General features: G+C 35.5%; 1 protein-coding gene across 1 annotated transcript in view; it reads left to right on the top strand.

Annotated features, from left to right (window-relative positions):
• The window catches only part of CATSPERE (catsper channel auxiliary subunit epsilon), a 264,070-nt gene that overhangs the window by 171,353 nt on the left and 65,793 nt on the right, over positions 1-26,924 (top strand). Inside the window, 1 exon segment of the mRNA XM_082471320.1 lies at positions 2,810-3,252. Coding sequence (XP_082327446.1) covers positions 2,810-3,252 — 443 coding nt within the window.

Genomic DNA, 26,924 nt, shown 5'->3' with positions numbered 1-26,924 from the left:
ATTTGAAAAATGTATATTTTTATAAAATCTGTTTACTATTTACCCATAGTGTGGAAGAAAAATGTGTAATTCTCATTTTATTGCACATTTTATAATTAGATGTTTTATCTAGTTTTGTATGTTCATTGGTCATATTTTCTGCAGATTGTCAATTCATACTGTTTAGATATTTTGCACTGGATTGCTTATTTTCTTATTGATATGTTTTTTACTTATAATGTATATTATCCATTTGTCTTTGACACGTATTGCAAATATTTTCTGTTGTGTGTAATTTCTGGTGCGTTTTTGCAGGGACTTTGACATTTACAATTTCAGTTTTTATGTAGTCAAATTTGTTAGTATTTTTATTTGTGAATTCTTCCGTAATGTCATAATATGAAAGGTCTTTCCAATTATAAAGATATTATCACATATTTTCTTTTTATAATTTATCATTATAATTTTTATGTTTCAATCTTTAATTCATCTAGAATTATATTTGGTATAAGGAATCTAATTTTATTTTTTATTTCTATTTTTCCTGTGAAACCTGGTGTTGCCTTCAAATCAGTCTTCTGTTAAACACCGCTTACCCTACAGATTTGAAATGCCAATTTTATTATGCATTTATTCCTCATGTTAACTGGGTTCAGTTTCTAGGCTATCCCCTTCCCTCATCTATCTCCACAAGATCTATATTGTTTTGATTACTGTAGCTTTAATCACCTAACACACTGTATAATTTACTTATCTTATGTTTATTGGCTGTCTTCCCTAAAGGAATAGAAGCTACAAAAGAAAATGATATTTCAGTTTTTTTACTAATATGTCCCTCCCAAATATCTAAAACAGTGTGTAGCTATAGTGGGCATTCAGTAAATATTGATATTTATTGAATAGATGATTGCATATTTGCAATATCAGGTCTTCCCAACCAGGAATGTTATATCTCTTCATTAATTTTATTTTCTCTAATTGGTCTATTAAAGTCTTTCATCTCTTCTTCAGTCAATTTTAGAAGTTTGTTTATTCCTAGGAAAGCATTCATTTTTTCTAGATTTTCTAATTTATTGGCAAAGGCTTCCCATTTTAATGTTTAAATTTCTTATGTATCTGTAATCATATTCTCTTGCTTATTTATAATATTGTTTATGTCCCACTCCTTGATAGTTTGGCTTGCAAGATATCATTTAGTTCTTTTAGAATTTTTTGTTTTTGTTTTCCTTTCCTTTGAAAAGAACTCTTTGATTTATCAAATCTACTTTCTTTTTGATTTAATTCCTTAATTTCTGCTTTTGTCATTAATGATTCTTCACTTCTGCTTTTTGTTTGTAATGTTGGTATTCTGTTGCCTGCTTCTTGAGTTAAATAATTAGTTCATTTATTTTCAGTTTTTGTTGTTTTCTAAGCATTTAAAACTATGAAAAGCATAATGCTATGAACTTTTCTCTGCATGGCTTTAGCTACGTCCCACAGACTTTTATATATAGTGTTCTTATCCTCATTATTTAAAAAAATAATTCCTAATTTTCATCTTAACTTCATATTTAATCCAAAATTCATTTAATAATGTTTTTAATGAGCAGTGTGATAGGAAAATGGTAGTATGCTGACACTGTTATCTTATTAAAGTATTCTGAGCCTAAAAAAAATTGGTATTTCTTATTTAAGAGCTTGATTAGAATATAATTTGTGGCAAGTTGTGAAAATGTCACTTAATTATTCATATTCCAAATGTAAGATGCAAACGCACAAAGAGCTCCGAACCTCCCTAACTCTTTGAATTCACCTTCCTCCTTTCAGCCAGTCCTTTCTAAGTGTTGTTTTTGAAAATTAAAGAAAATATACTCCTAGGGACTGTATGCAAAGAGTGTCGTATCTGGAAAGGAAGTTATGAAACCAACTAGTCCAACTGTTCGTTTTATACATATGGCTATAGAACCAAAGAGGTTAAGAGACTTATTGTCTATGAACCTCTACAACTTAGGCATAATACTGTATTAAGGGGAGAAAGTTAATTATTTTGTATAAAGTGAACCTGAAGAGGTGCTGTCTCCCTCCCACCACCATTTCTTCATCCCAATTGCATTAGCCTACTATGGCTGCCTTAGGAAAATACCACAGACTAGGTGGCTTAAACAATAGAAATTTATTTTCTCACAATTCTGGAGGCTAGAAGTCCAAGATCAAAGTGTCATCAGGATTGGTTTCTGATGAAGACTCTCTTGCTGGCTTGAAGACAGTGGCCGCCTTCTCATTTTGTCCTCACATAGCCTTTCCTCTTCGTACATGCAGAGAGAGAAAGAGCTCTCTGGTGTATCTTCCTCCTCTGATAAAGACATCAGTCATATTGGATTAGGGCCCCATCCTTCTGACCTGTTTAACCTTAATTACCTCCTTAAAGACTCTACCTCCAAATACAGTCACAATGAGAGTTAGGGCTTCAACATATGCATTTTGAGGGAACATAATTCAGTCCATAATACAATGCTTCCTAATAATACCATTCCTGTCATGCTCATCCTCATTTATTATTTAATGCACTAATTCCAGCTCTTTCTTCTATGTTAATAATGTGATTATAAAAGTGATAGAGTGAATGTGAGGAGAAAGGTATGCAGAAAAAAAAAACCCTCTGTTATGAAGTGGGAGAGAAGCTCTCAAACATCTTGTAAAGTTATGGGTTTGTGCCTGAACACTCTAATTTTCTTGAAGTATATAAATAATCACTATGAAAGAAATTATTTTGGTTAATAGTGCACTTAAATAAAACAGCATGGATTTATGTCAACATAGAATAACACAAACTTTTCTCTCTTTTTTCCAGATTATTATGGAAATATTGTGGTAAAAATGGAAAATAATGTCATGTTTTATTTCAAGATTAATATTAAAGATGCAGTAAAGCTGCATTTATGGACAAATAGCACAATAAAATCATTAATTTCCTTGAATACATCTGGTAAAATGTATCTCATACATGTTTTTGAAAATGGCACAATATATCCACAGGAATATCCCTTAAAACTGGAAGCACAAAGTATAGCTTTCAAAACAAAAGAAAAATGCCCCTACATGGCATTTCATAATGATATTTTTCATGCTTTTTATCTTTTGGACAAGGGACAAAACCTGTCAGTTTGGGCTCAAATAGTCTATCCAGAAAATATTGGCCTGTATATTATTGTGGAATCATATGGCCCAAAAATATTAGAAGAGAAAAATCAGGTTCACTATGAAATTGCCTCAGGATACTGCACTAAAACCATGGTAAGTTAATATTTTAAAATTCTTTCATTTGATTTTAATAAATGTAAAATTATAATATTAACATTTAAAAGAATGGCTTTCCCTCCAAATTTAGCTTTGAAAATGTTGAGAAATATGTAAGTTTTTAATGAAAAATGATATGGTAAGTCATTAATTCCTGAGCAACAATATTTACTTTCAATATCCAGGGCCTCTTTGCCACTTAAAAACACATTCCTGTAGAACTCTTTGTCAACTGTATTGTTCACTTCCTTTTTTTTTATGTAGTGCATGACTGCTCTGTAGAGTTCTATCTGCTATCTATTGCACTATAACACCATCCCTAAACCTAATGGCTTCAAACAACAAGTTCTGTGGATCAACAATTTGGGTTACGAGTAGATGGGCAGTTCTGCTGGTTTCATCTGGGTTTATTCATGAGGCTGTGGTCATCTGGTGGCTTGCCTGGGACAGGATAATGTAAGATGGCCTCATTCACATGTCAAATGTTTGGTGCAAGCACTGGCTTGTTAGTATAAGGGGCCTCAGCTGGAGCACTTGTCTCTGCTCCATGTGTCCTCTATCCTCCAGGCTAGACCTGGCTTCTTCACATGGCAATCTCAGGGCAGTGTTCCAAGATGGTGAAGGCAGAATCCACAAGGCCTTTCAAGGCCTAGGTTTGGCTACATTCTATTCGTCAAAGCAATTCACAAGGCCAACCCAGATTAACATGATAGGGAAATAGACTCCACCTCTTAATAGAACAGCAAACTTACACTGTAAAGGGACCTACCTACAGGAATGGGAGGAATTACTGCAGCCATCTTCATAAACAATCTACCACAATAGACATAAATGTACTGTGTATATTATTTTGTGTACTACTTTCCTAGGTAATATTATAGCATAAGCATTTTTACATGTTACTGTAATTTCTTCCCAAATATTGTATATTCTATTCCCCACTCTCCCTTTCTAGGCTCAGGTTTCTTAAGCATATACAATAGTGGGCCTCTTAATTGATACAGTGGAATGGAAGTGTTCACTTAATTCCAAAGTAAGTTAAAGTGAAGAATCATTTAAAAAAGGAAAGTGCTATATGTGAAACATTTTACTTTAACTTAAATAGATGTATGTACATTCATTAGTCAATCTTTTAATATAGGACCACAGACTTTGCTTTGAAATTAGTCCACTGATTGGAATTCCTCATCTCCTTTCTTGCGTAGTCTTATTCATAAGACATCATCTCTTAGTTCGCATTTCAGTTTCTTTAAAATAGCCGGGGGCGGGGGGGTACTTAAAGACATTAGCAAAACAACCAATGTTCTAGATTTTTATAATTTTTTCCCAGCCTTTTAGTGTTATCTTGCTCATACCTAGCTCAGCAATTTCTTCTGTGACTTGCTTTATCAAAACTTTCCAAAGCAGTTCCAAACTTAGTTTTCAGGGAAAGAGTAACTCTATTTTTACACTGGTATGTAACCAGTCCATAATATTTAGTTTAATTCCACAATTACAATAATAATGCAATCTGGCATAAACAGGTTTTGAAACAAATAAAGCTGTTTTAGATTTATATACAATTACATGGATAGACCTTAAAACATAGTCTTGAACGAAAAATAGTGTTGAATAAGAAACTGAGACCTATCAAATGTTACTATGTAACATTTATTAAAATTACAAACAACTACACACAAATCACAAGCAAAAAAGAGTATTGTTCATTTTATAAGACTACAAAGATAGCCAAGGACATATATCAAACAAGTAAAGCATCATACTTGCTTGATATATGTTATGGGTGCCTATTATGAGGGAAGGGAATGGGGGAAGAAGATACAGGGGAAAAGTAAAATACAATAAACAAGACTGGATTGAGCATGTTTCAAGAAACAAGGAGTATATTTAACTCACTTTTCTGAAGCTGAGGCACTCCCTCCTTCCAGAACAAAAACAAAGATTTACACTTTTCGTCAGCACAGCACAACTTTCTTTGATTATCTAGCTCCAATATCTGCATACACTCTCATAGGATTTCTTTCCAAGAATTGCATGTATAATGTATATTTGTCCACTTGCAATTAAACCCTTCAAAATACTAGTTACCAATCAAAATATACAAAGGATTATGAAACATTAAAATTTTCATGTTTTAGTGTATTTTTTCTGTTAATATATTCTTCAGCTCTGTTTTGTTCTTGTTTATAATTTCTAACTCTTTATTAAACTTCTCACTTTGTTCATCCATTCTTCTCCTGAGTTCATTGAGCATCTTTGTGATCATTACCTTGAACTGGTTATTGGGTAGATTGCTTACCTCCATTTCACTTAGTTTTTCTTCTTGGGTTTTATCCTGTTCCTTCATTTGAAACATATTCCTTAGTCGCCTCATTTTGCCTAATTCTCTGTGTTTATATGTATGTATTAAGTACATTGGTTACATTTCCCAATCTTGGAGAAGTGGCCTTATGTAGGAGTTGTCCTATGGGGACCAGCAGTGCACTCCCCCCTGGTCACCGGAGCTGTATGATCTAGGGGTGCCACTGTGTGGGCTGAGTGGGCCCTTTTGTTGTGGCAGGGCTGCCTGTGAGTATACTGGTAGGTGGGGGCTGGCCCCCACCTGGTTGGCTGCCAAGTCCTTCTTCCTGCTGAGGCTGCTTGTGGAGAGGGCCAGGTCCTGACATAGTTGGCTGTACTGTCCAGGGAGTCCCAAGGCTGATGCCATCCTGCTGGTTGTGGGGTTGGGTCCCATGATGGCTGGCTGGGAGGGTTGGGGGGGGACTGTGGATGGTGCCATGCACTGGTGGCTGGTAAGCCCCCAGAATAGGCTAGAGGGAGGACTCCAGAAGAGCACTTGCCAGCACCAATGTCCTTGTGGTAGAACCAGCTCCCCAAAATGGCTGCCACCAGAGTCTATGTTCCCAGACAGAGTCCCAGTTGCCTCCTGCCCCTCCAGGAGTCTCTTCAAGTTCAGCAAACGGTTCTGATCCTAGTTCCTTTTAAATTACTGCCTCTGTGCTAGGACTAAGAATGTGTGAGATTTTGTGCATGCCCTTTAAGAGCAGAGTCACAATCCCTGCTGGCCTTCAAAGCCAGCCATTCTGGGAACTCTTCTTCCTGGTGCAGAACCCTCGGCTGGGGAGCCCAATGTAGGGACACACCCCCTTCCTTGGGGAGAACCTCTGCAATTATGATTATCTTCCATTTTTTGGTTGCTGACCCAGGGATGTGGGTCTTGACTATAGTGAATCTCCATTCTTCTTACCCCTCTCATTGTGGTTCCTTCTTTGGTTGTGGAAAATCTTTTCTGCCAGTCTTCAGGTCATTATCATCAATAGTTGCTCTGTAAATAGTTGTAATTTTGGTGTGCCTATGAAAGGAGGTGAGCTTAGGGTCTTTCTACTCCACCATCTTGTCCACTCTCCCAAATTTGCATTTTTTAATAAACTATTGGCTCTATCATTTACTAGCTGATGACAATAAGCAAGTTTTTAAATCTTTGAAGTTGATGACGATGATGATGATGATGATGATGATGATAGTATTTACTTTACTTATGAGGATTAAATGAGTTAATATATGTAAAGAGCTTAGAAGAGCACCTGGCACATAATAAGCACTATATGTATGTGTTACTACTACAACTATCACCACTTCTGCTGTTTCTACTACTACCACCACCACCACAATATTTCATCATTTCTAAGGCATAGTTTTCTAGGTTTTTTTTTAACATTTAACATCTTTGAAATTGGGTTGAGTCTTACATATGATAGCATCTTAGATGTGATGAACTATAGTAGTATTAGAATGTTATAGTTATTGGCCACTATGGTGTTAAGCTTCATAAGTAATCATTAATTTCTGATGAAAAAACTGAGTATAACACCCATACACAAAAGTGGACAACTAATTTTTTAAAGTTTTTAATGTTGTTAGCTGGTTTCATACTGATATTTATACCAAAAGTTAGTTTTGAAATTTTGAAAATTATTTCTGAATATCTTAATTGACCTAAATTCTTTTCTTAATATTGAGGTATAATTGATATGTAACATTTTATTGGTTTCAGTTGTACAAGATGATGATTCAATATTTGTATATTTTATAAAATGATCACCACATTAAGTCTAGTTAAGATCCATCACCACACATAATTACAAATTTTTTTGTGTGATGAGAATTGTAAGATCCACTATTTTAGCAACTTTCAAATTGCAATATTATTCACTATAGTTACCATGCTGTACACTATATTCTCATGACATTTATTTTTTAACTGCAAATTTGTACCTGTAACCACCTTTATCCATTTCACCCATCCCCCACTCCTGGCAATGATCAATCTGTTTTCTCTATCTATGTGGTCATGGGGGTATCAGTTTTGGTTTTGGTTCCACATATAAATGAGATCATATGATATTTGTCTTTCACTGTCTGACTTATTTCACTTAGCATAATGCCCTTTAGGTCCATCAGTGTTGTCACAAATGGCAGGAGAATTTATAGCTGAAAAATATTCCATTGTATATATACTTACCGCATCTTCTTTATCTATTTATCCATCGATGGATACTTAGGTTGCTTCCATGTCTCTGCTATTATAAACAATGCTGCAGTGAACATGGAGGTGCATATATTTTTTCAAATTAGTGTTTTTGCTTCCTTTGGATAAATACCCAGAAGTGGAATTGCTGGATCATATGGTAGTTCTATTTTTAATGTTTTGAGGAACCTGCATATTGTTTTCCATAGTAGCTGCCCCAGTTTACATTTCCACCAACAATTCATGGTTCCCTTTTCTCCAAATCCTCATTACAAGATAACACTTCTTATCTCTTGTCCTTTTGATAATAGTCATTTAACAGGTGTGAGGTGAGATCTAATTGTGGTTTTGATTTGCATTCCTGTGGTGTTGTACGTGTTTTCATGTATCTGTTGGCCATATGTATGTCTCCTTTGGAAAAATGTTTATTCAGATCCTCTGAACATTTTTAAATTAGATTTTTTGTTTTCTTGCTCTTGAGTTGTTGGAGTTTCTTATATATTTTGGATAGTAACCTCTTATCAGATGTATGGTTTGTAACTATTTTCTCCCAATCACTAGGTTTTCTTTTCATTTTGTTGACAGCTTTCTTTGTTGTGCAGAAGCTTTTTAGTTTGATGCAGTTCCTCTTGTTTATTTTTACTTTTGTTACCTTTGCTTTTGGTATCAAATCCAAAAACTTTTGCCAAGACCAATTCCAAGGAGCTTACCACCTATGTTTTCTTCTAGGAGTTTCAGGGTATCAGACCTTACATTCAAGTCTATAATCTCATTTTGAGTTGATTTTTGTATATGGTGTGAGATAGAGGTTTTGCAGGTGGCTATTCATTTTTCCCAACACGATTTACTGAAGAAACTATCCTTTCCTCATTGTATATTCTTGGCTTCTTTGTAATAAATTCATCGACTACCTATGCATGGGTTTTATTTCTGGATTTTCTATTCTGTGCCACTAATCAATGAGTCTGTTTTTATGCCTATGCTCTACTGTTTTGATTACCACAGCTTTGTAATGTAGTTTGACTCCAGCTTTGTTCCTCTTTCTCAAGAGCATTTTGAGTATTCAGGGTCTTTTGTGGTTCCATACAAACTTTAGGATTGTTTATTCTATTACTATGAAAAATGCCATTGGAATTTTGATAGGGATTGCATTAAATCTGTATATAGCTTGGGTAGTATGGACATTTTAACAATATTAATTCTTCCTATCCATGAACATATAGAATCTTTCCATTTATATGTGTCTTTAATTTCTTTCTTCAATATTGTATAGTTTAAAGTGTATAGGTCTTTCATCTCCTGAGTTAAATTTATTCCTATGTATTTTATTCTTTTTGGTGCAACTGTAAATGGAATTGTTTTCTAATTTCTCTTTCTGACAGTTCCTTATTAGTGCATAGAAATGCAACAGATTTATATATATTGATCTTGTATCCTGCACCTTTACTGATTTGTTTTTTTGGTGGAGTCTTTAGGGTTTTTTACATATAATATCATGTCATCTGTAAGTAGTGACAGTTTTACTTCTTCCTTTTTCATTTAGATGCCTTTTATTTCTTTTTCTTGCCTAATTGCTCTGGCTAGAACTTGAATAAAAGTGGTGACTGTGGACATTATTGTCTTGGTCCTTATCTTAGAGGAAAACTTCCAACTTTTCACCACTGAGTATGTTGTTAGGTATAGGGTTGTCATATATGGGCTATATTATGTTGAGGTATTTTCCTCTCTACACACTTTGTTGAGAGTTTTTATCATAAATGGATGTTGAATCTTGTCAAATGCTTTTCTGCATCTATTGAGATGATCATATTATTTTTATCCTTCATTTTGTTAATGTGCTATATCACATTGATTGATTTGTGCATGTTGAACTATCTGTGCATCCCTGGAATAAACTCCACTTGATCATGATGTATAATCCTTTTAATGTATTGTTGAATTTATTTTCCCAAATTTTGTTGAGAATATTTGCATCTATGTCCATCAGGAATATTGGCCTGTAATATCCTTTTTTGGTGGCATCTTTGTCTGGCTTTGGTATCAGGGTAATGTTGGCATTGTAAAATGAGTTTGGAAATGTTCCCTCTTCTATATTTTTGGAAGAATTTGAGAAGGATTGGCATTAATTCTTCTTTAAATATTGGTATGATTCACTAGTGAAGTCATTCTGGTCATGGACTTAAGTTTTTCTGGAGGTTTTTGATTACTGATTCGGTTTCCTCACTAGTAATTTGTCTGTTCAGATTTTCTACTTCTCAATGATTCAGTCTTGTAGGTTGCATGTTTCTAGGAATTTATCCATTTCTTCTAAGTTGTCCAATTTGTTGGCATATAATTGTTCATCGTAGTCTCTTATGATCATTTTTATGTCTGTAGTATGAATTGTAATGTCTTCTCTTTCATGTCTGTTTTTATTTATTTGAGTCCTCTCTCTCTTTTTTTTTTTTTTTTTGGTCAGTGAGTCTAGATAAGGGTTTGTAAATATTATTTATATTAAAAAAAAAGCTCTTAGTTTCATTGATCTTTTCTATTGTTTTTTCAGTCTCTAATTATTTATTTCTGCTCTGATCTTTGTTATTTCCTTCCTTCTACTGACTTTGGGCTTTGTTTATTCTTCTTTTTCTAGTTCTTCGAGGTGTAAAATTAGATTTTTTTTGTTAATATTTCTTATTACTTGGTGTAGGCCATTTATCACTATGAGCTTCCCTCTTAGAACTGCTTTTGCTGCATCCCATAAATTTTGGTATGTTGAGTTTCCATTTTCATTTGTCTCAAAGTATTTTTTGATTTCTTCTTTGACCCATTGTTTGTTCAGCAGAAGGTTTTTTTTTTTCATGGATGACCACAACAAAAGCAACAATGATTGCAATTACCAAACATGAAACACACTCATACTATATCATAATATTGACATTCAGTTCAGTAATCCTCCACTGTAACAGCTCCTTTACTTTGCAGTGAAAATTGATTTGTATATTCTTTGCCTCTGAGTCCTTGTGGGATTTTTTCTTTTTTTAAATTCAAACAGAAAGTCACAAAAATTATACTCATCCTCATCAGTTCACTCAGTCCCATGTAGTTAATTTTTTTTTTCATCTTGATCTTTTGTTAACACTTTTATGAGCTCATCAGTTTTTCCTTAGAGTTCTGAAAATGCTTATTCATTCAGTTCAGCAGTACAGTCAGTTACCAGAAACCTGTACTTGTCAGAGTCTTTTCCATGAATTTCCTGAAGATGAAACCCTTTTATAGGAACATATTTGCAAAAGCATCAGAGTACACCCAGAACTGTCTGTAAATGACAAAAGACTTAAAAATGACCACGGTTAAAGATTTGATAAAAGTTCATAATAATGCAGTTGACAAGAAAATTAGTTATTTCTGAGATATACATTTTAAAGTAATAACTAGGGTTATGACATAACATTATACCAGAACATATAAGATTTTTAGAAATTTCATGTAATGTCTGAAACATTTATATTAACATATTTCCATACAAATAACCCAATGAAAGTTTAGTATTAGTTGTTTTGTTTGTTTGTTTGTTTATACTGCATGTTCTTATTAGTCATCAATTTTATACACATCAGTGTATACATGTCAATCCCAATCGCCCAATTCAGCACACCACCATCCCCACCCCACCGCAGTTTTCCCCCCTTGGTGTCCATATGTCTGTTCTCTACATCTGTGTCTCAACTTCTGCCCTGCAAACCGGCTCATCTGTACCATTTTTCTAGGGTTTAATTAAGGTTTAATATCTAAATATTTGTGAATTTTCCAGTTTTCTTCTTATAATTGCTTTCTAGCTTCATACCACATGGTCAGAAAAGATGTTTAATATGATTTCAATCTTCTTAAATTTATTAGGACTTATTTTGTGGCCTAACATATAATCTATCCTAGAGAATATTTCATGTGCACTTGAGAGGAATATATATTCTGTTGCTTTTGGATGGAATGTTCTGGATATGTCTGTTAAGTCATTCGGTATAATGTGTTGTTTAAGGCCAATGTTTCCTCATTGATTTTCTGTCTGGATGATCTATTGATGAAAGTAGGGAATTAAAGTCCCCTACTATTATTGTATTGCTGTCTATTTCTCATTTTAGCTCTGTTAATATTTGCTTTATATATGCAGGTACTCCTATGTTGGGTGCATATGTGTTATATCATGTTGGATTGACCCCTTTATCATTATATAATGACCTTCTTTGTCTATATTAGTCTTTGTTTTAAAGTCTATTTTGTCTGATAGCTATAGCTACCCCAGTTTTCTTTTGATTTCCATTTTCATAAAATATTTTTTCCATCCCTTCAGTTTCAATCTGTGTGTAATTTTACATCTGAAGTGAGTCTCTTGTAGACAGCATACAGAAGGCTTGTTTTCTTTCATCCATTTAGCCACTCTATGTCTTTTAATTAGAGAATTTAATCCATTTACATTTAAATTAGTTATTGATAGGTATGTACTTATTGCCATTTTGTTAATTGTTTCTGGCTGTTTTGTAGTTCTTCTGTGCTCCTTTTGTCTTCTCTGATCTCTTCCTTTCTGGTTTAATGACTTTTTTAGTGGTTTGCTTTGATTCATTTCTTTTATCTTATCTGTATCTCCTATAAGTTTTTCCTTTATGGTTACCATGTGGTTTACATATAAAACATATTACTTATATTTATAATAGTCTATTTTAAGTTGATAACAACTTAAATTTGATCATAGTCTAAAGCTCTACATTTTTATTTCCCCTCCCATGTTTTACATTTTGATGTCACAATTTACATCTTTTTATCTTGTGTATTTATGAACAAATTATTGTAGTTATTTTTAGTATTTTGTCTTTAACTTTCATACTTTCATAGCTTTATAAGTGATTAACTCACCATGTCCACATATTAGATTATTCTGAAGTTTACTATGTATTTACCTTTACCACTTGGGTTTATACTTTCATATTTCCTGTTACTAACAGCACCCTTTCGTTCTATTTAAGAATTGCCTTTAATATTTCTTGTAAGGTGGGTTTAGTGATGTTGAACTCCTTTAGCTTGTGCTTGTCTGGAAAACGCTTTATCTCTCTTTCAATTCTGAAGGACAGTTTTTTACTTTGAGCACCTTGAATATATCATACCACTCCCTTCTGTCCTGCAAAGTTATTACTGAAAAATCTGCTGATAGTCTCATGTGGTTCCCTTGTGTACAACAAGATGCTTTTAAGACTTTCTCCTTGTCTTTAACTTTTGATATTTAATTACAATGTGTCTTGGTGTGGGTCTTTTGGAGTTTTTCTTATTTGGAACTCTCTGAGCTTCCTGGATCTGGGTGTCTGTTTCCTTCCCCAGGTTAAAAAAGTTTTTTAGTCATTATTTCTTCAAACAATTTTTCTGCCCCTTTCTCACTCCCTTTTCCTTCTGGGACTCCTATAATGCAAATGTTGGTCCACATGATGTTCCATAAGTTCCTTAAGCTATCTTCACTTTCCTTTTTCCTGCTCTGTTTTTGGTGAGTTCCACTGCCCTGTCTTTGAGTTCATTCATTCTTTCTTCCACTTCATCTATTCTGCTGTTGAACTCCTCTATTGTATGTATCAGTTGAGTTAATGTATTCTTCAGCTCTGTGACTTCTATTTAATACTTTCTTATATTTTCTATCTCTTTGTTGAAATTCTCACTTTGTTCATCCATTCTTCTGAGTTCAGTGAGCATCACTGCAACCATTATTTTGAACTCTTTATCAGGTAAATTACTTATCACTATTTTATTAAGACCTTTTTTATGTGATGTTATTTCATTCTTTCATTTAGAATATATTTCTGTTTCTTCATTTTCCTTGATTCTTTGCATTGGTTTCTATGCAGTAAATAAAACAGCTACTTCTTCTAGTCTTGAAGGGTCATTTTGTGTAGGAGATGAACCTTATCATTCAACACTGCCTGAGCTCTTAGTTGTCTCTCAAGACTTTGTGATTGTCCAAGCCGCCTACATTATTCTTAGTGGCTCCCAGCATTTTAGGGTGTGCTAAGACCTGTCAGTCTCTCAAAGTGGGGAGAGTATCTCAGCACTCAGATGCAAGTTGATTGGAAGTCAGACACTAAGGGAATAGCTTTTAAACTATGCAAATGTACCTCTTTCAGGGAGTTGGCATTTCTGTCTGCTGCCTCAGTGCTGAGCCTTAGGCTGATAGCCATTTGAGAAATGTTTCTTTGTTTGCTACCATCCCTTTGAACCTGTAAGAACAAGCCACATTGGTCACCAGAGCCAGACTATTGATGGATGTGTTCTCTGGGTGGCCAACACAAAAACTGGGGCACCAGATGTGTATAACAGCTACCTTCTCTGAGATACTGACAACCTGGAGTGGGGCAAAGGGAGAGTGCAATGATGGTGCACATGCCAGCCTCCCCAGTCTCTGGAGAGAATTATAGTCAGCACCTAGATGTGTGTTTAGTTAGAAGCCTGCCCCTCAGGCCACATCTATAAAAGTAACCTAACAGGCCTCTTTCACAGAAAGACTTGGGGTGTATTTCAGTCTACCATCTCTGTGCTGTTCTCTGGAAGGAACAGCCAGTTAAGAACTATTTATCACTTTTTAACAATCTTATGAGACCTGCAAACATGAGCCCTGCTGGCTACCAGAGCCAGGTGATCCAGGGGCATTCCCCAGTCAGCAACCACAAAAAAGCACCAGACGTGTGTACAAGCTGCTTTTTGGGAGCTGGAGCAACCTGGAGCAAGGCAGAGGGAGACTACGAAGGTAACGCTTCCCCTATGCCCCTATGAGGTCTCTGAAGAGAATTACAGTCAGCCCTTAGATATAGTTTTAATTAGAAACCTGCCTCTCAGGCCATAGCTATGAAGATAAGCTAATAGTCCTCTTTTACAGAAAGACTGTGCCTGCTATGCCCTGGAGGTGCAGCCAGCTAAGACCTCCTCTTCCATCTATTACAGTCCTACAGGTCCAGTGAGTGCAAGCCCCACTGGCCACCAGAGCCAGTCAATCAAGAGGCAACCCATGGATGGCAGCCACAAAAACTAGGGTGCAAGATGAGTGTAGAAGCTGTTTTCTGGGTGATACCAGCAACTGGAGTGAGGCAGAAGGAGAGCACAAACATGGAGCCCATCATCCTCTGTCTTTGGAGTATTTCAGTAGGCCACACCCTAGATGTCTGTTAAATTAGATACCTGCCCCTCAGACCAATGTTTTATTTTTCTTTCTTTTTAAATAATCAAAGTTTATTTTATTTTATTTTTAAATAATCAAAGTTTACTTTTTATTTTTTTGGCTGTGCCACATGGCTTGTGGTATGTCAGTTCCCCAGCCCAGGCCACAGCAGTGAAAGCACTCAAATCCTAACCACTAGACCACCAGGGAACTCCCAGGCCAATGCTTTAAGGTAAGCAATTAAGCCTCTCTCACAGAAAGTCTGGGCACTTTTCAGTTGGCTTCTTTACACTGCAACTTGGGGTCCATGAGTCCTCACATGAGCGCCTTTAAGAACTGTTCCTCAGTTTGCTATAGCCTTGTGGGTCAAATGGACACAAGCCCCACTGGCTTTTGAAGCCATATGTTTTGGGGGCTCAGTCCTATAGTGCAGGTCTTAAAAGTTGGGGTGACAGATGTGGGGTTCAAGCTGTTTACTCCTCAGGGAGAAGTGTGGGGCTTTGAATTCTCTCCCTCCCGTTCATGGGTTACTGTCCTGGGGCCGGGGTTTGTGGTAAGACTGTGACTCAGTCTCTCCTACCTGTTTCAATGTGGGTTTTTCTCTTGTTCACCTGATGAGTAGGAGTTGCTCAGCTAGTTTTAGGGCTTCTTTCAGAGGAAATTATTTTGTACGTAGCTGTAAATTCAGTGTTGTCCATGGGAGGAGGTGATTTCAGGATCCTCCTGTGTTATCATCATGAACCAGAACCTGCCTATTCATTTTCTTAATGGTGACTGTTAATGAGTAGAAAACTTTAATTTTGATAAAGTTTCTTCATTTATGGTTATTTTTTTGTGTGTTCTAAGATACTTTTGCTTATCCCTAAGTCACAAAAAATATTCTTCTATGATGTCTTTTCAAAGCTTTATTGTTTTAGCATTTATGTTGAAGTCCATGATCGATCTCAAATTAATTTTTGTGTATGGTGACTTTTGATCAAGGAAACAACAAAGTTATTTTCCATTTGAATACCTAGTTACTTCAGTATTCTTGAAAAGCTTTTTTTCCCCCCTATTGTATTACTTAGCATCTTTATTGAAAATCAAATATTCATACAAGTGTAGACCTATTTCTGGGTGCTCTATTCTGTTCCATTGATCTATTTGTCAATCCTATGGTAGTACCACACTATCTTAATTACTGGCAAACCTAAATTTTGTATCTAATTTTCAGTGAGGTCAACTCTGTGGTTACAATAAGTAAGAGACTCTTTTAGGAATACCATAAAACCTTGTTTCTACAATAATAAATTGAGCTTGTAGTGTAAGGATCTAACCTTTCTTTCTGGAAATTATCTAGGACACTCAGAAGCAGCCATCATTTCAGCCGTCTTCACTGTCATTAATGGTTAAATTCAATGGCTACTTTGTCACCTAGGGCATTTGCCTCAGTAAATACTATATCACAATCAACAACAGGTGATAATTTGATTATTTGTAACGTTTCTGCATACCGTGAAATAATAGAATCCCTTTCCCATTGGCAAAGAGATTAATACTGTGTTCAAGGCCAAGGACACAATGAAGTCAATCCCAGGATTCCATCTTTGTGGGTTGGTTTCTTGATACTACTTCCATACCAAGAACCGTATCAGTAAGTCACTGGCCAGAAAAACAGAAATCAAACCAATTGTCTTAGCAGAGGTAAATCAATATAGGGAATTAGTAGAACTGGATATATGAGAGAAATGAAAAGAAAAAAAGGAACACTGAGATTACACAGAGCTAGTAACTACAAGAAGTGACTGTTCCACCTCTAGGGCTGGAATAGAGGGAACGGAGGGAAGAAATTTGGGTTATTACAAACTAGAAAGTTAGGGGAAGTGTTCTACAGACCTAGAACCCACACCTTGAAGGAGAGGGTACTGCTCACCTGGTATGTTGTCTCAGAAGCTCCAAGGAAGGGACTCCACAGCTCTGGGATCCAGATCTCTGAGGAGGGGACAATATGACTGGTGCTGGTGCTGCTGAAACTCTAGTCTCTGAAACAGGCGCCAGCCAGCTATTGCTTGTACCTCAAAGGGCGTTCATGAGCGAAGCTTGTTCTGGGAGTGTGTTTGTCACTTATCAGTTCCTTTACCAACTGCTACTGCCAGGATGAAGAGTTGCCAGGTTGACACTGATGGGAATAATGAGAAAAACAAGAAGTAGTATATTTTCTCCTATCTTTATCTTCTAGATGCTCTCCAGTACCCCGTATTTGCAATATCTAAAAGAGAGTCAACTAACAAAGGAAAAAATGTGATTTGCAGAATCTCAAACCCTGCACCAAAAAGCTGCATATAGAATAGTGGGTTTGGAGCCGAAAGACAATAGTTTAATAACCAGCACATAGAGTATGTGTATGGTGAACTTTAACAGTTAAAACAATTTACACCCCCAACACTGTTTGAAAGATCCTGCTGCTCCACATCATTGCAGTTATGGGCTGAATGTTTGTGTCCCCCCAGATTCATATGTTGAAGCCCTAACTTCCAAAGTGGTGGTATTTGGAGATGGGGACTTTGAAAGATAATTAAGGTTAGATGAGTTTGTGAAGGTGGGGCCCTAGTCTAATGGGATTAGTGTCATTATAAGAAGAGGCACCAGAGAGCTTGTCTCTCTCTCTCTCTCTTCCTGCATGCACAAAGGAGGTCATGTCAGCATACAGCAAGATGGCAGTCACCTATAAACCAAGAGAAGAGGCATCAGAATGAAATCTATCTGCTGGCACCTTGGTCTTAGACTTTCCAGTTTCCAAAACTATGAGAAAACAAACTCCTGTTGTCTAAGCCACCCAGTCTGTGGTATTTTGATATGACAACCCCAGCAGACTAATATACTTGCCAATAACTGGTATAGTCAAACTTTAATTTTTGCCTGATGAATGTGTGTGTATTATATTTTGTTTGCTGTTCTCTTCTTATTAATGAGGTTGAATAACTTTTCATATATTTATTGGCTTTTGGATTCCCATTTCTGTGAAATTCCAATTTTTGTCACTTTTTCTATTAGGTTGTGTGCCTCTTTCTCGTTGAATTTTTTTTCATTCTCTCAAATTGTCTTTTTAAAGAGCTTTATTGATGTGATTGGTATACAACAAATTGCATACATTGAAAGTGTACAATTTGACATATGTGTATAGCCATGAAATAATAGCCAAAATCAAACTAATGTACATGTCCATCACCCCCCCAAATTTCCTCATGCTCCTTAGTAATCCATTCCTCCTTCTATTCCCCATCGCTAGGCAACCACTGATCTGATTGCTATCAGTATAGGTTAGTTTACTTTTTCTAGAATTTTACATAAATGGAACCATACAATATGTTTTCTGCCTTCTTTCAGTATAATCATTTTGTGGTTTATCTATTACATTGTGGTCATTAATAGTTTGCTCCCTTTTGTTGCTGAGTAGTGTTCCATGGTATGGATACACCACAATTTGTCTAACCACATTTGTTTATGAACATTTGGATTGATTCCAGTTTAGGGATATTACAAGTAAAATGGCTATGAACACTTGTGTACAACTCTTTGTGTTGACCTATGCTTTCATTTCTCCTGGGTAAATACATAGGAACAGACTGGCTAGATCATAAGTAGGACTATGTTTAATTTTTTACAAACTGCTAATTTGTATTCCAAATTTTTTGTACCATTTTACATTGCCACCAGTAGTTTTACTTGCTTCACACATTTTTGCTAACAGTTGGTGTGATCTGTGTTTTGGTTTTGTTGTTGTTATTGTTTTGTTTGGGATTTTTTAGTTTTAGCTATTTTAGTTAATATATAGTGATATCTCATTGTGGTTTTAATTAACATTTCCCTGATGCTTTTCTAATAACTAATGATACTGAGCACTGTTTCAAGTGCTTATTTGCTATTTGTAGATCTTCTCTGGTGAAGTGTCTGTTCAACTTGTAAGCCCAACTTTAAGGGATTGTCTTCTTATAATTAAGTAGTAAGAGTTTTTTTATAAACTCTAGATATAAATTCATTGTTGGATATGTGTTTTGCAAATATTTTCTCCCAGTCTGTGGCTTGTGTTTTCATTTTCATAACAATGTCTTTTGAAAATGTGTTTTATTTATTTTGATGAAGTCCAATTTACTGCTTTTCTCTTTTATAGTTTTACTTTGGATTGTAATTAAGAAATCTTTCCAAACTCAAGGTCACTAAGCTTTCCTCATTTTTCCTTCTAGAAGTTTTATAGTTGTAGCTCTTACTTTAAGGTCTATGATCTACTTCAAATTAATGTTTGTATGCACTGTGAGGTAAAGGTCAAGATACTTTTCTTTTTTTAATACGAAGCCAGCTCTTCCAACAGCGTTTGTTGAAAAAACTATCCTTTCCCCATTGAATTGCCTTGGCACCTTTGTAAAAAATCAACTGGCCATATATATGGGAATCTATTTCTGAATTCTGTTCTGTTCCATTAACTTATATGTCTATCTTGATGTCAATAACACAATGTCTCGATTACTGTACCTTTATAATTCTTTTTTTTTTTTTAAAGAAATTCACGTTCTTTTATTTATTTATTTATTCATTTATGACTGTGTTGAGTCTTCGTTTCTGTGCGAGGGCTTTCTCTAGTTGCGGCAAGTGGGGACCACTCTTCATCGCGGTGCGCGTGCCTCTCATTATTGCGGCCTCTCTTGTTGCGGAGCACAGGCTCCAGACGCGCAGGCTCAGTAATTGTGGCTCACGGGCCCAGTTGCTCCGTGGCATGTGGGATCTTCCCAGACCAGGGCTCGAACCCGTGTCCCCTGCATTGGCAGGCAGATTCTCAACCACTGCGCCACCAGGGAAGCCCTATAATTCTTGAAATCAGGTTGTGTAAGTACTCCAAATATATTCTTTTCAGTGTACAAGTTTGTCCATTTTTGGTCAGATTATCCCTAAGTATTTCATATTTTTAAAGTATTTCATATTTTGGTGCTGTTATAAATGGTATCATTCTGATTGTTCATTGCTAGTATATAGTAATATAATTTATTTTATATATCAATGATGTATCCCACAGCTTTGCTAAACTCGGTTATTATTTCAAGTAGCATTTTTGGTAAATTCCCTAGTTTCTACATAGGTGATCATGTCATCTGTGTACACATACAGTTTTCCTTTCCAATATATGTGACTTTTTTTTTCTTTGCTTTTTGCACCATCTTGAGCCTCCAGTGCAGTGGTGATTAGAAGAAATGAGAGTGGAGATCTTTGACTTGTTCTCAATCAGAAAGAAATTATTCAGTCTTTCACAATTAAGTATGATGTTACCTCGAGGGTTTTAATATATGCCCTTTACCAGGATGATGAAGCCCCCTCTATTCCTAGTTTGCTGAGTTTCTGTCATTTATAGATACTGGGTTCCATAAAATGCTTTTTCAGCATCTATTAAAATGATCATGTTTTTTAGTCTGTTAATATGGTGAATTCCAATAATTTATTTTCACTGCTGGAATAATCCCACTTGGTCATAATATTTTATCCTCATATAACGTTGGATTCAATTCACTAAAATATTGTTAAGAAGTTTTGCTTCATGAGGGTTATTAGTTCATGAGAGTTACTAGTCTATAGTTTTCCTGTAATGTCTTTTTTTGGTTATGGTATCAACAATGTTGACCTCTTAAGATGTTTTGGGGAGAGGTCCTCCTCTATTTTATAGAAAAATTGATGTATAAATTGTATTATTTCTTCTTTAATGTTTGGTAGAATTCACCAGTGAAGACCTCTTGGCCTGGTGTTTTTTGTATGTTTTTCATTACAACTTCAATCTTTTAAATTGATATAAGGATATTGGGGTTATCTACTTATTCTTGAGCAAATTTTAGTAGTTTTTATCTTTCAAGGAATTGTCCATTTCATCTATCTTGTCAAATTTATAGGCACAAGGTATTCATAATATCTTCTTATTATCCTTTTAGTGTCTGTAGAATTTGTAGTGATATCCACTTTCTCATTCTTGATATTGGTAATTTGTTTCTTCTCTCCTTTTTACCCAGTCAGCCTGGCTGGAACTTAACAACTGTATTGATTTTCTCAAAGAATCAGCTTTTGGTTTTATTGATTTTCTGTAATGATTTTCTATTTTTGATTTTATTCATAAAATTATTTTTTTTAAATCTTGCAGCACCACTCCTTGAGTTTCTTTTTTTAAAATATTGATTGGTTTATTTATTTGGTTGTGATGGGTCTTAGTTGTGGCAGGCAGGCTCCTTAGTTGTGGCATGCGAACTCTTAGTTGCAGCATGCACATGGGAGCTAGTTCCCTGACCAGAGATTGAAGGCGGGCTGCCTGCATTGGGAGCACAGAGTCTTACCCACTGCACCACAAGGGAAGTCCTAAAATTATTTATTTTTTATTATTTCCTTTCCTTATTTCCTTTCTGCCACTTACTTTGGGTTTAATTTGTTTCTCTTCTTACAGTTCCTGAATATGGAAGCTTAAGTCATTCACTTAAGGCCTTTCTTCTTTTCTAATGTGGACTTTAATGCTATAAATTTTTCTCTAATAACTACTTTAGTTAGAGAAGTGACATCAGCATCATAGTGGCATGAGACGCTCTCTTTGTCCCTCCCCTTCAATTTACAACCAGTAAAAATCCATAACTCAACAAAGGCGCCTCTGTCCAACACACCAGGACACACATGTGTACATCTAAATGTGGGTAGGCTGGAACACATAGAGCAGGGGGACTGGAGGAAGAGCAGAGGCTATACCAGTAATCCCAGCCCCCAGCTGCAGTGGCTGAGTCTGCTGGTTGCAGAGGGGAGGTGGCACACATGACTCCGACCTTCTTGCCACAGTGGTGCCCACTGCCACAGGGAAATGGCCAGCAGCAGCAGCATGGCTTTTGACCCTGTCTCTCCAGCTACAGAGGTACCTGCGACTCAAGCCCTCCACCACCCACAGAGGCAGTGCCCAAAAGCCCAACAACTCCAGATGTGGCAGAGGTGCCCATGACTGTGGCTGCCTCCCTGTCTTCCGCCTCCCCTCACAGCAGCAGGTCCTGTAACTCAGGCAACTCCAGACTTAGTGGAGGCCACACCAACGCAGTGCCCCAGGTGGCAACACCAGCAACAGCAGCAAGACCAGCAGCAACAGCAAGGCACCAGTGACCCTGGAGGCACAAGCAGTGACAACTAGGGCATAGGGTGATGCCACCTCCAGGAGAGGCAGAGGTGGGTGGGAAATGCCGATTCTTAAACATAGCCAGAGGCAGCTCACGTTAGAAAAACCAAAAACTTGTGCAATAGCACCACCTACCAAAAAACAAAAGAAAGGCCGTAATTACCAATCTATCAATCTATCGAACTGTCAAAATCAAGTTAAAAAAAAAAAAAAAGCTCTACCTAAAGAAGAGAGGTGTTTGGTGTTCGCTACTTCAAATTCTCAGGCAGAGAAAAAACTCATCAAGCACCATGAAAAACCGTGGGAAAAAACCATGTATAAACAATAAAATACTGCTCAGCCATGAAAAAAGGAGAAATGTTGCCATTTAGGACAATATGTATGGAGCTTGAGGATATTATGCGAAATGAATCAGAGAAAGACAAATACCATATGATTTCACTTACATGTGGAATATATATATTTAAAAACCTAAAATAAACAACCAAACCAAACTAAACATAGATACAGAGAACAGATTAGAGTTACCAGAGAGGAAGGTGTGTAGGGGGAGAGCAAAATGGGTAAAGGTGGTCAACTGTACGCTGGCAGATAGAAACTAAACTTTTGGTGGTGAACATACTGTAGTGTATACAGAAGTCTATTTTTCATAATGTATACATGAAACATATAATGTTATAAACCAATGTTACCACAATTTAAATAAAAAAGAACTGCTTTAGCTGTATACCCAAATTTTGATATTTTGTGGTTTCATTGTCATTCAGTTCAAAATACTTTCTCATTTTCTTTGTGATTTCTTCTTTGACCTATGGGTTATATAGAAGGACAGTGATTTTCCAGATAACTCTCTGTTACTGATTTCTAAATAAATACCATTATAGTAACAAAAGATATTTTTTATTTGAATCCCTTTAAATATATAGAGAATTGTTTTATAGCTCTAAATATGGTCTATTTTGAGAAGTGTTTCATGTGCATTTTAAAACATGATGCCTTTTACTGCGGAGATAATTTTTGCTCTGAAATCTACTTTGTGTGATATTAATATAGCCATTCCAGCCTTTTTTAGATTAATGTTAGCACAACATATCTTTTTTTTCCAACCTTTTAGTATGGAAAATCATTTGTGTCTTTCAATTTTTTTTAAGTTGGATCTTACTTGCTTATCTATTCTGAACATTTTTGCCTTTTTATTGGGTACATTCAACGTGATTTTTTTTTTTTTGGTATTGTTGGGTTTAAATCTACCATTTAACTATTTGATTTCTATCTGTCCCTTCTGTTTTTAAATTTTTTTTCCACTTTCTCTGCCTTCTTTTTGATTATTTTTATATGATTCCATTTTGCATCTTTGTTGGCTTTTTTAGTTATTCCTTATTCATTTTGGCTTTTTATTGGATGCTTTAGGGTTTATTGTACACATCTGTAACTTATCTCAGTTTGCCCTCAATATTGTATCATTTCATTTATAGTATAATAACCTTATAGCAGTATACTTCTATATTCCCTCACATAGCTTTTGTACTATTGTTGCCATACCTTTTACTTCTACATATTTTATAAACCTTACAATGAATTGCTATTATTGTTGCTTTATATAATCAATTATCTTTTAAAAGAGATTTAAATAATGAAAAGGCATTTTATATTTATATACATATTTATCATTTCCAGTGCTCTTCATTTTTTGTGAAGATCCAGATTTTCATCTGGTATCATTTTCAATCTGATTGTCAATTTTTACTTTATATATTTGAAAGCATATTATTAGATGCATCCAAGTTTTTAAATTCTCTTCCTGATGAATTGAAACTTTAAACATTATGAAATGACCATCTTTCTCTGTAGTAATACTTTTTGCTTTCAAGTCTACTTTGTTCCATATTTAATATAGCCATATCAGGTTTTCTTTTACTTAATATTTCCATACAATTTCTACCCTTTTAATTTCAATCTTTCTATTGCCTTATGTTTTAGGTATGTTTCCTATAAGCACCATATATTTGAGTTTTTAAATTTTTGTTATTTTTGTCTAGTCTGAAAATCTTTGTCCCTTAATTGGAGCATTTAGTCTATTTACATTTATTGGAATTAATAATATGTTTGAGGTTTTGCCTTCCATCTTGCTTTGTACTTTTATTTTCCCATTCTTTCTATGTTTTTTCCTCTAGTTTCTTGCCTTTTTAGGTTTAGTTGCATACTTTTTATCATTCCATTTTCCCCCTTCCACTGGTTCAGCAGTTATACATTCTGTTTGTATTTCTAGTCAGTTTTCCTTTGAAATTATAACCTGAATGTTTAATTTATACAAGACTAAATTTAATTAAATACTTTATTCTTTCCCCAACTCACATGTAATTGAATTCATAGATTCACTATTAGGCAGTGTTATTACTATTTTATACAGCAATGTGTATTTACCCTATCTTTATCTTTTTTCCTTTTTATCATAAGTGCTTCCATCTTGTATTCCTTTCCTTCTGATTTAGGTACATTCCTTAACATTTCTTTTAGTGAGAGGCTACTGGTGATTATATACTCAATTTTTGTTCATCTGAAAACATCTATATTTCATTTTTGTTCTTGAAAAATATTTTCTCCAGATATAGAAATCTAGTTTGGTGATGATTTTCTTAAATGGCATTAAAAATATTATTCTATTGGTTTTTGGCTTCCATTGTTCACATTGAGAAGTCACTTGCAATTTTAACACCTTTCCCTCTAGCTGCTTTTAAGATTTTATTCTTTGCTTTCTTCACTTTCACTATGAGGTGTCTAATTGCAGGTTTCTTTACTTCTTTCTTTGCTTGGGATTTCTTGGGCCTCATACATCTCTGAATCATTGTCTTCATCAGGTATCTTGCAAATATTGTCTATACCTCTTCTCTATCTTCTCTTCTTCTGTAACGCTGGTTAAACATATGTTAAACTTTCTCAATCTATTCTCCATGAGTTTTTTTTTTTAACATCTTTATTGGAGTATAATTGCTTTGCAATGGTAAATTAGTTTCTGCTGTATAACAAAGTGAATCAGCTATACATATACATATATCCCCATATCTTCTCCCTCTTGTGTCTCTATCCCACCCTCCCTATGCCACCCCCCCAGGTGGACACAAAGCACCAAGCTGATCTCCCTGTGCTACGTGGCTGCTTCCCACTAGCTATCTATTTTACATTTGGTAGTGTACATATGTCCATATATACGCTACCACTCTCTCACTTCGTCCCAGTTTACCCTTCCCCCCCATGTCCTCAAGTCCATTCTCTACATCTGAGTCTTTATTCCTGTCATGCCCCTAGGTTCTTCAGAACCATTTTTAAATTTTTTTAGGTTCCATATACATGTGTTAGCGTACGGTATTTGTTTTTCTCTTTCTGACTTACTTCATTCTGTATGACAGACTCTAGGTCCATCCACCTCACTACAAATAACTCCATTTCGTTTCTTTTTATGGCTGAGTAATATTCCATTGTATATATGTGCCACATCTTCTTTATCCATTCATCTGTCGATGGACACTTAGGTTGCTTCCATGTCCTGGCTATTGTAAATAGTGCTGCAATGAACATTGTGGTACATGACTCTTTTTGGTTTTTTTGTTTGTTTGTTTTTTTAAACATTTTTATTGGAGTATAATTCCTTTACAATGGTGTGTTAGTTTCTGCTTTATAACAAAGTGAATCAGTTATACATATACATATATCCCCATATGTCTTCCCTCTTGCGTCTCCCTCCCTCTCACCCTCCCTATCCCACCCTTCTAGCTGGTCACAAAGCACCGAGCTGATCTCCCTGTGCTATGCAACTGCTTCCCACTAGCTATCTATTTTACATTTGGTAGTGTATATATGTCCATATATACGCTACCACTCTCTCATTTTGTCCCAGCTTACCCTTCCCCCTCCCCATGCCGTCAAGTCCATTCTCTAGTACGTCTGCATCTTTATTCCTGCATGACTCTTTTTGAATTATGGTTTTCTCAGGGTATATGCCCAGTAATGGGATTGCTGGGTCGCATGTTAGTTCTATTTTTAGTTTTTTAAGAAACCTCCATACTGTTCTCCATAGTGGCTGTATCAATTTACATTCCCATCAACAGTGCAAGAGGGTTCCCTTTTCTCTGCACCCTCTCCAGCATTTATTGTTTGTAGATGTTTTGATGATGGCCATTCTGACTGGTGTGAGGTGATACCTCATTGTAGTTTTGATTTGCATTTCTTTAATAATTAGTGATGTTGAGCATCCTTTCATGTGTTTGTTGGCAATTTGTATATCTTCTTTGGAGAAATGTCTATATAGGCCTTCTGTCCAATTTTGGATTGGGTTGTTTGTTTTTTTGATATTGAGCTGCATGAGCTGCTTGTATATTTTGGAGATGAATCCTTTGTCAGTTGCTTCATTTTCAAATATTTTCTCCCATTCTGAGGGTTCTCTTTTCGTCTTGTTTATGGCTTCCTTTGCTGTGCAAAAGCTTGTATGTTTCATTAGGTCCCATTTGTTTATTTTTGTTTTTATTTCCATTTCTCTAGGAGGTGGGTCAAACAGGATCTTGCTGTGATTTATGTCATAGAGTGTTCTGCCTATGTTTTCCTCTAAGAGTTTTATAGTATCTGGCCTTACATTTAGGTCTGTAACCCATTTTGAGTTTATTTTTGTGTATGGTGTTAGGGAGTGTTCTAATTTCATTCTTTAACGTGTAGCTGTCCAGTTTTCCCAGCACCACTTATTGAAGAGGCTGTCTTTTCTCCATTGTATATTCTTGCCTCCTTTATCAAAGATAAGGTGACCACATGTGCATGGGTTTATCTCCAGGCTT

This window comes from Balaenoptera physalus (genome assembly GCF_965194825.1).
Source record: "Balaenoptera physalus genome assembly, chromosome: 1".
NCBI classification, from domain to species: domain Eukaryota; kingdom Metazoa; phylum Chordata; class Mammalia; order Artiodactyla; family Balaenopteridae; genus Balaenoptera; species Balaenoptera physalus.
Note: the sequence above shows the minus strand (reverse complement) of the source record. Positions and strands in the feature narration are given on the sequence as shown.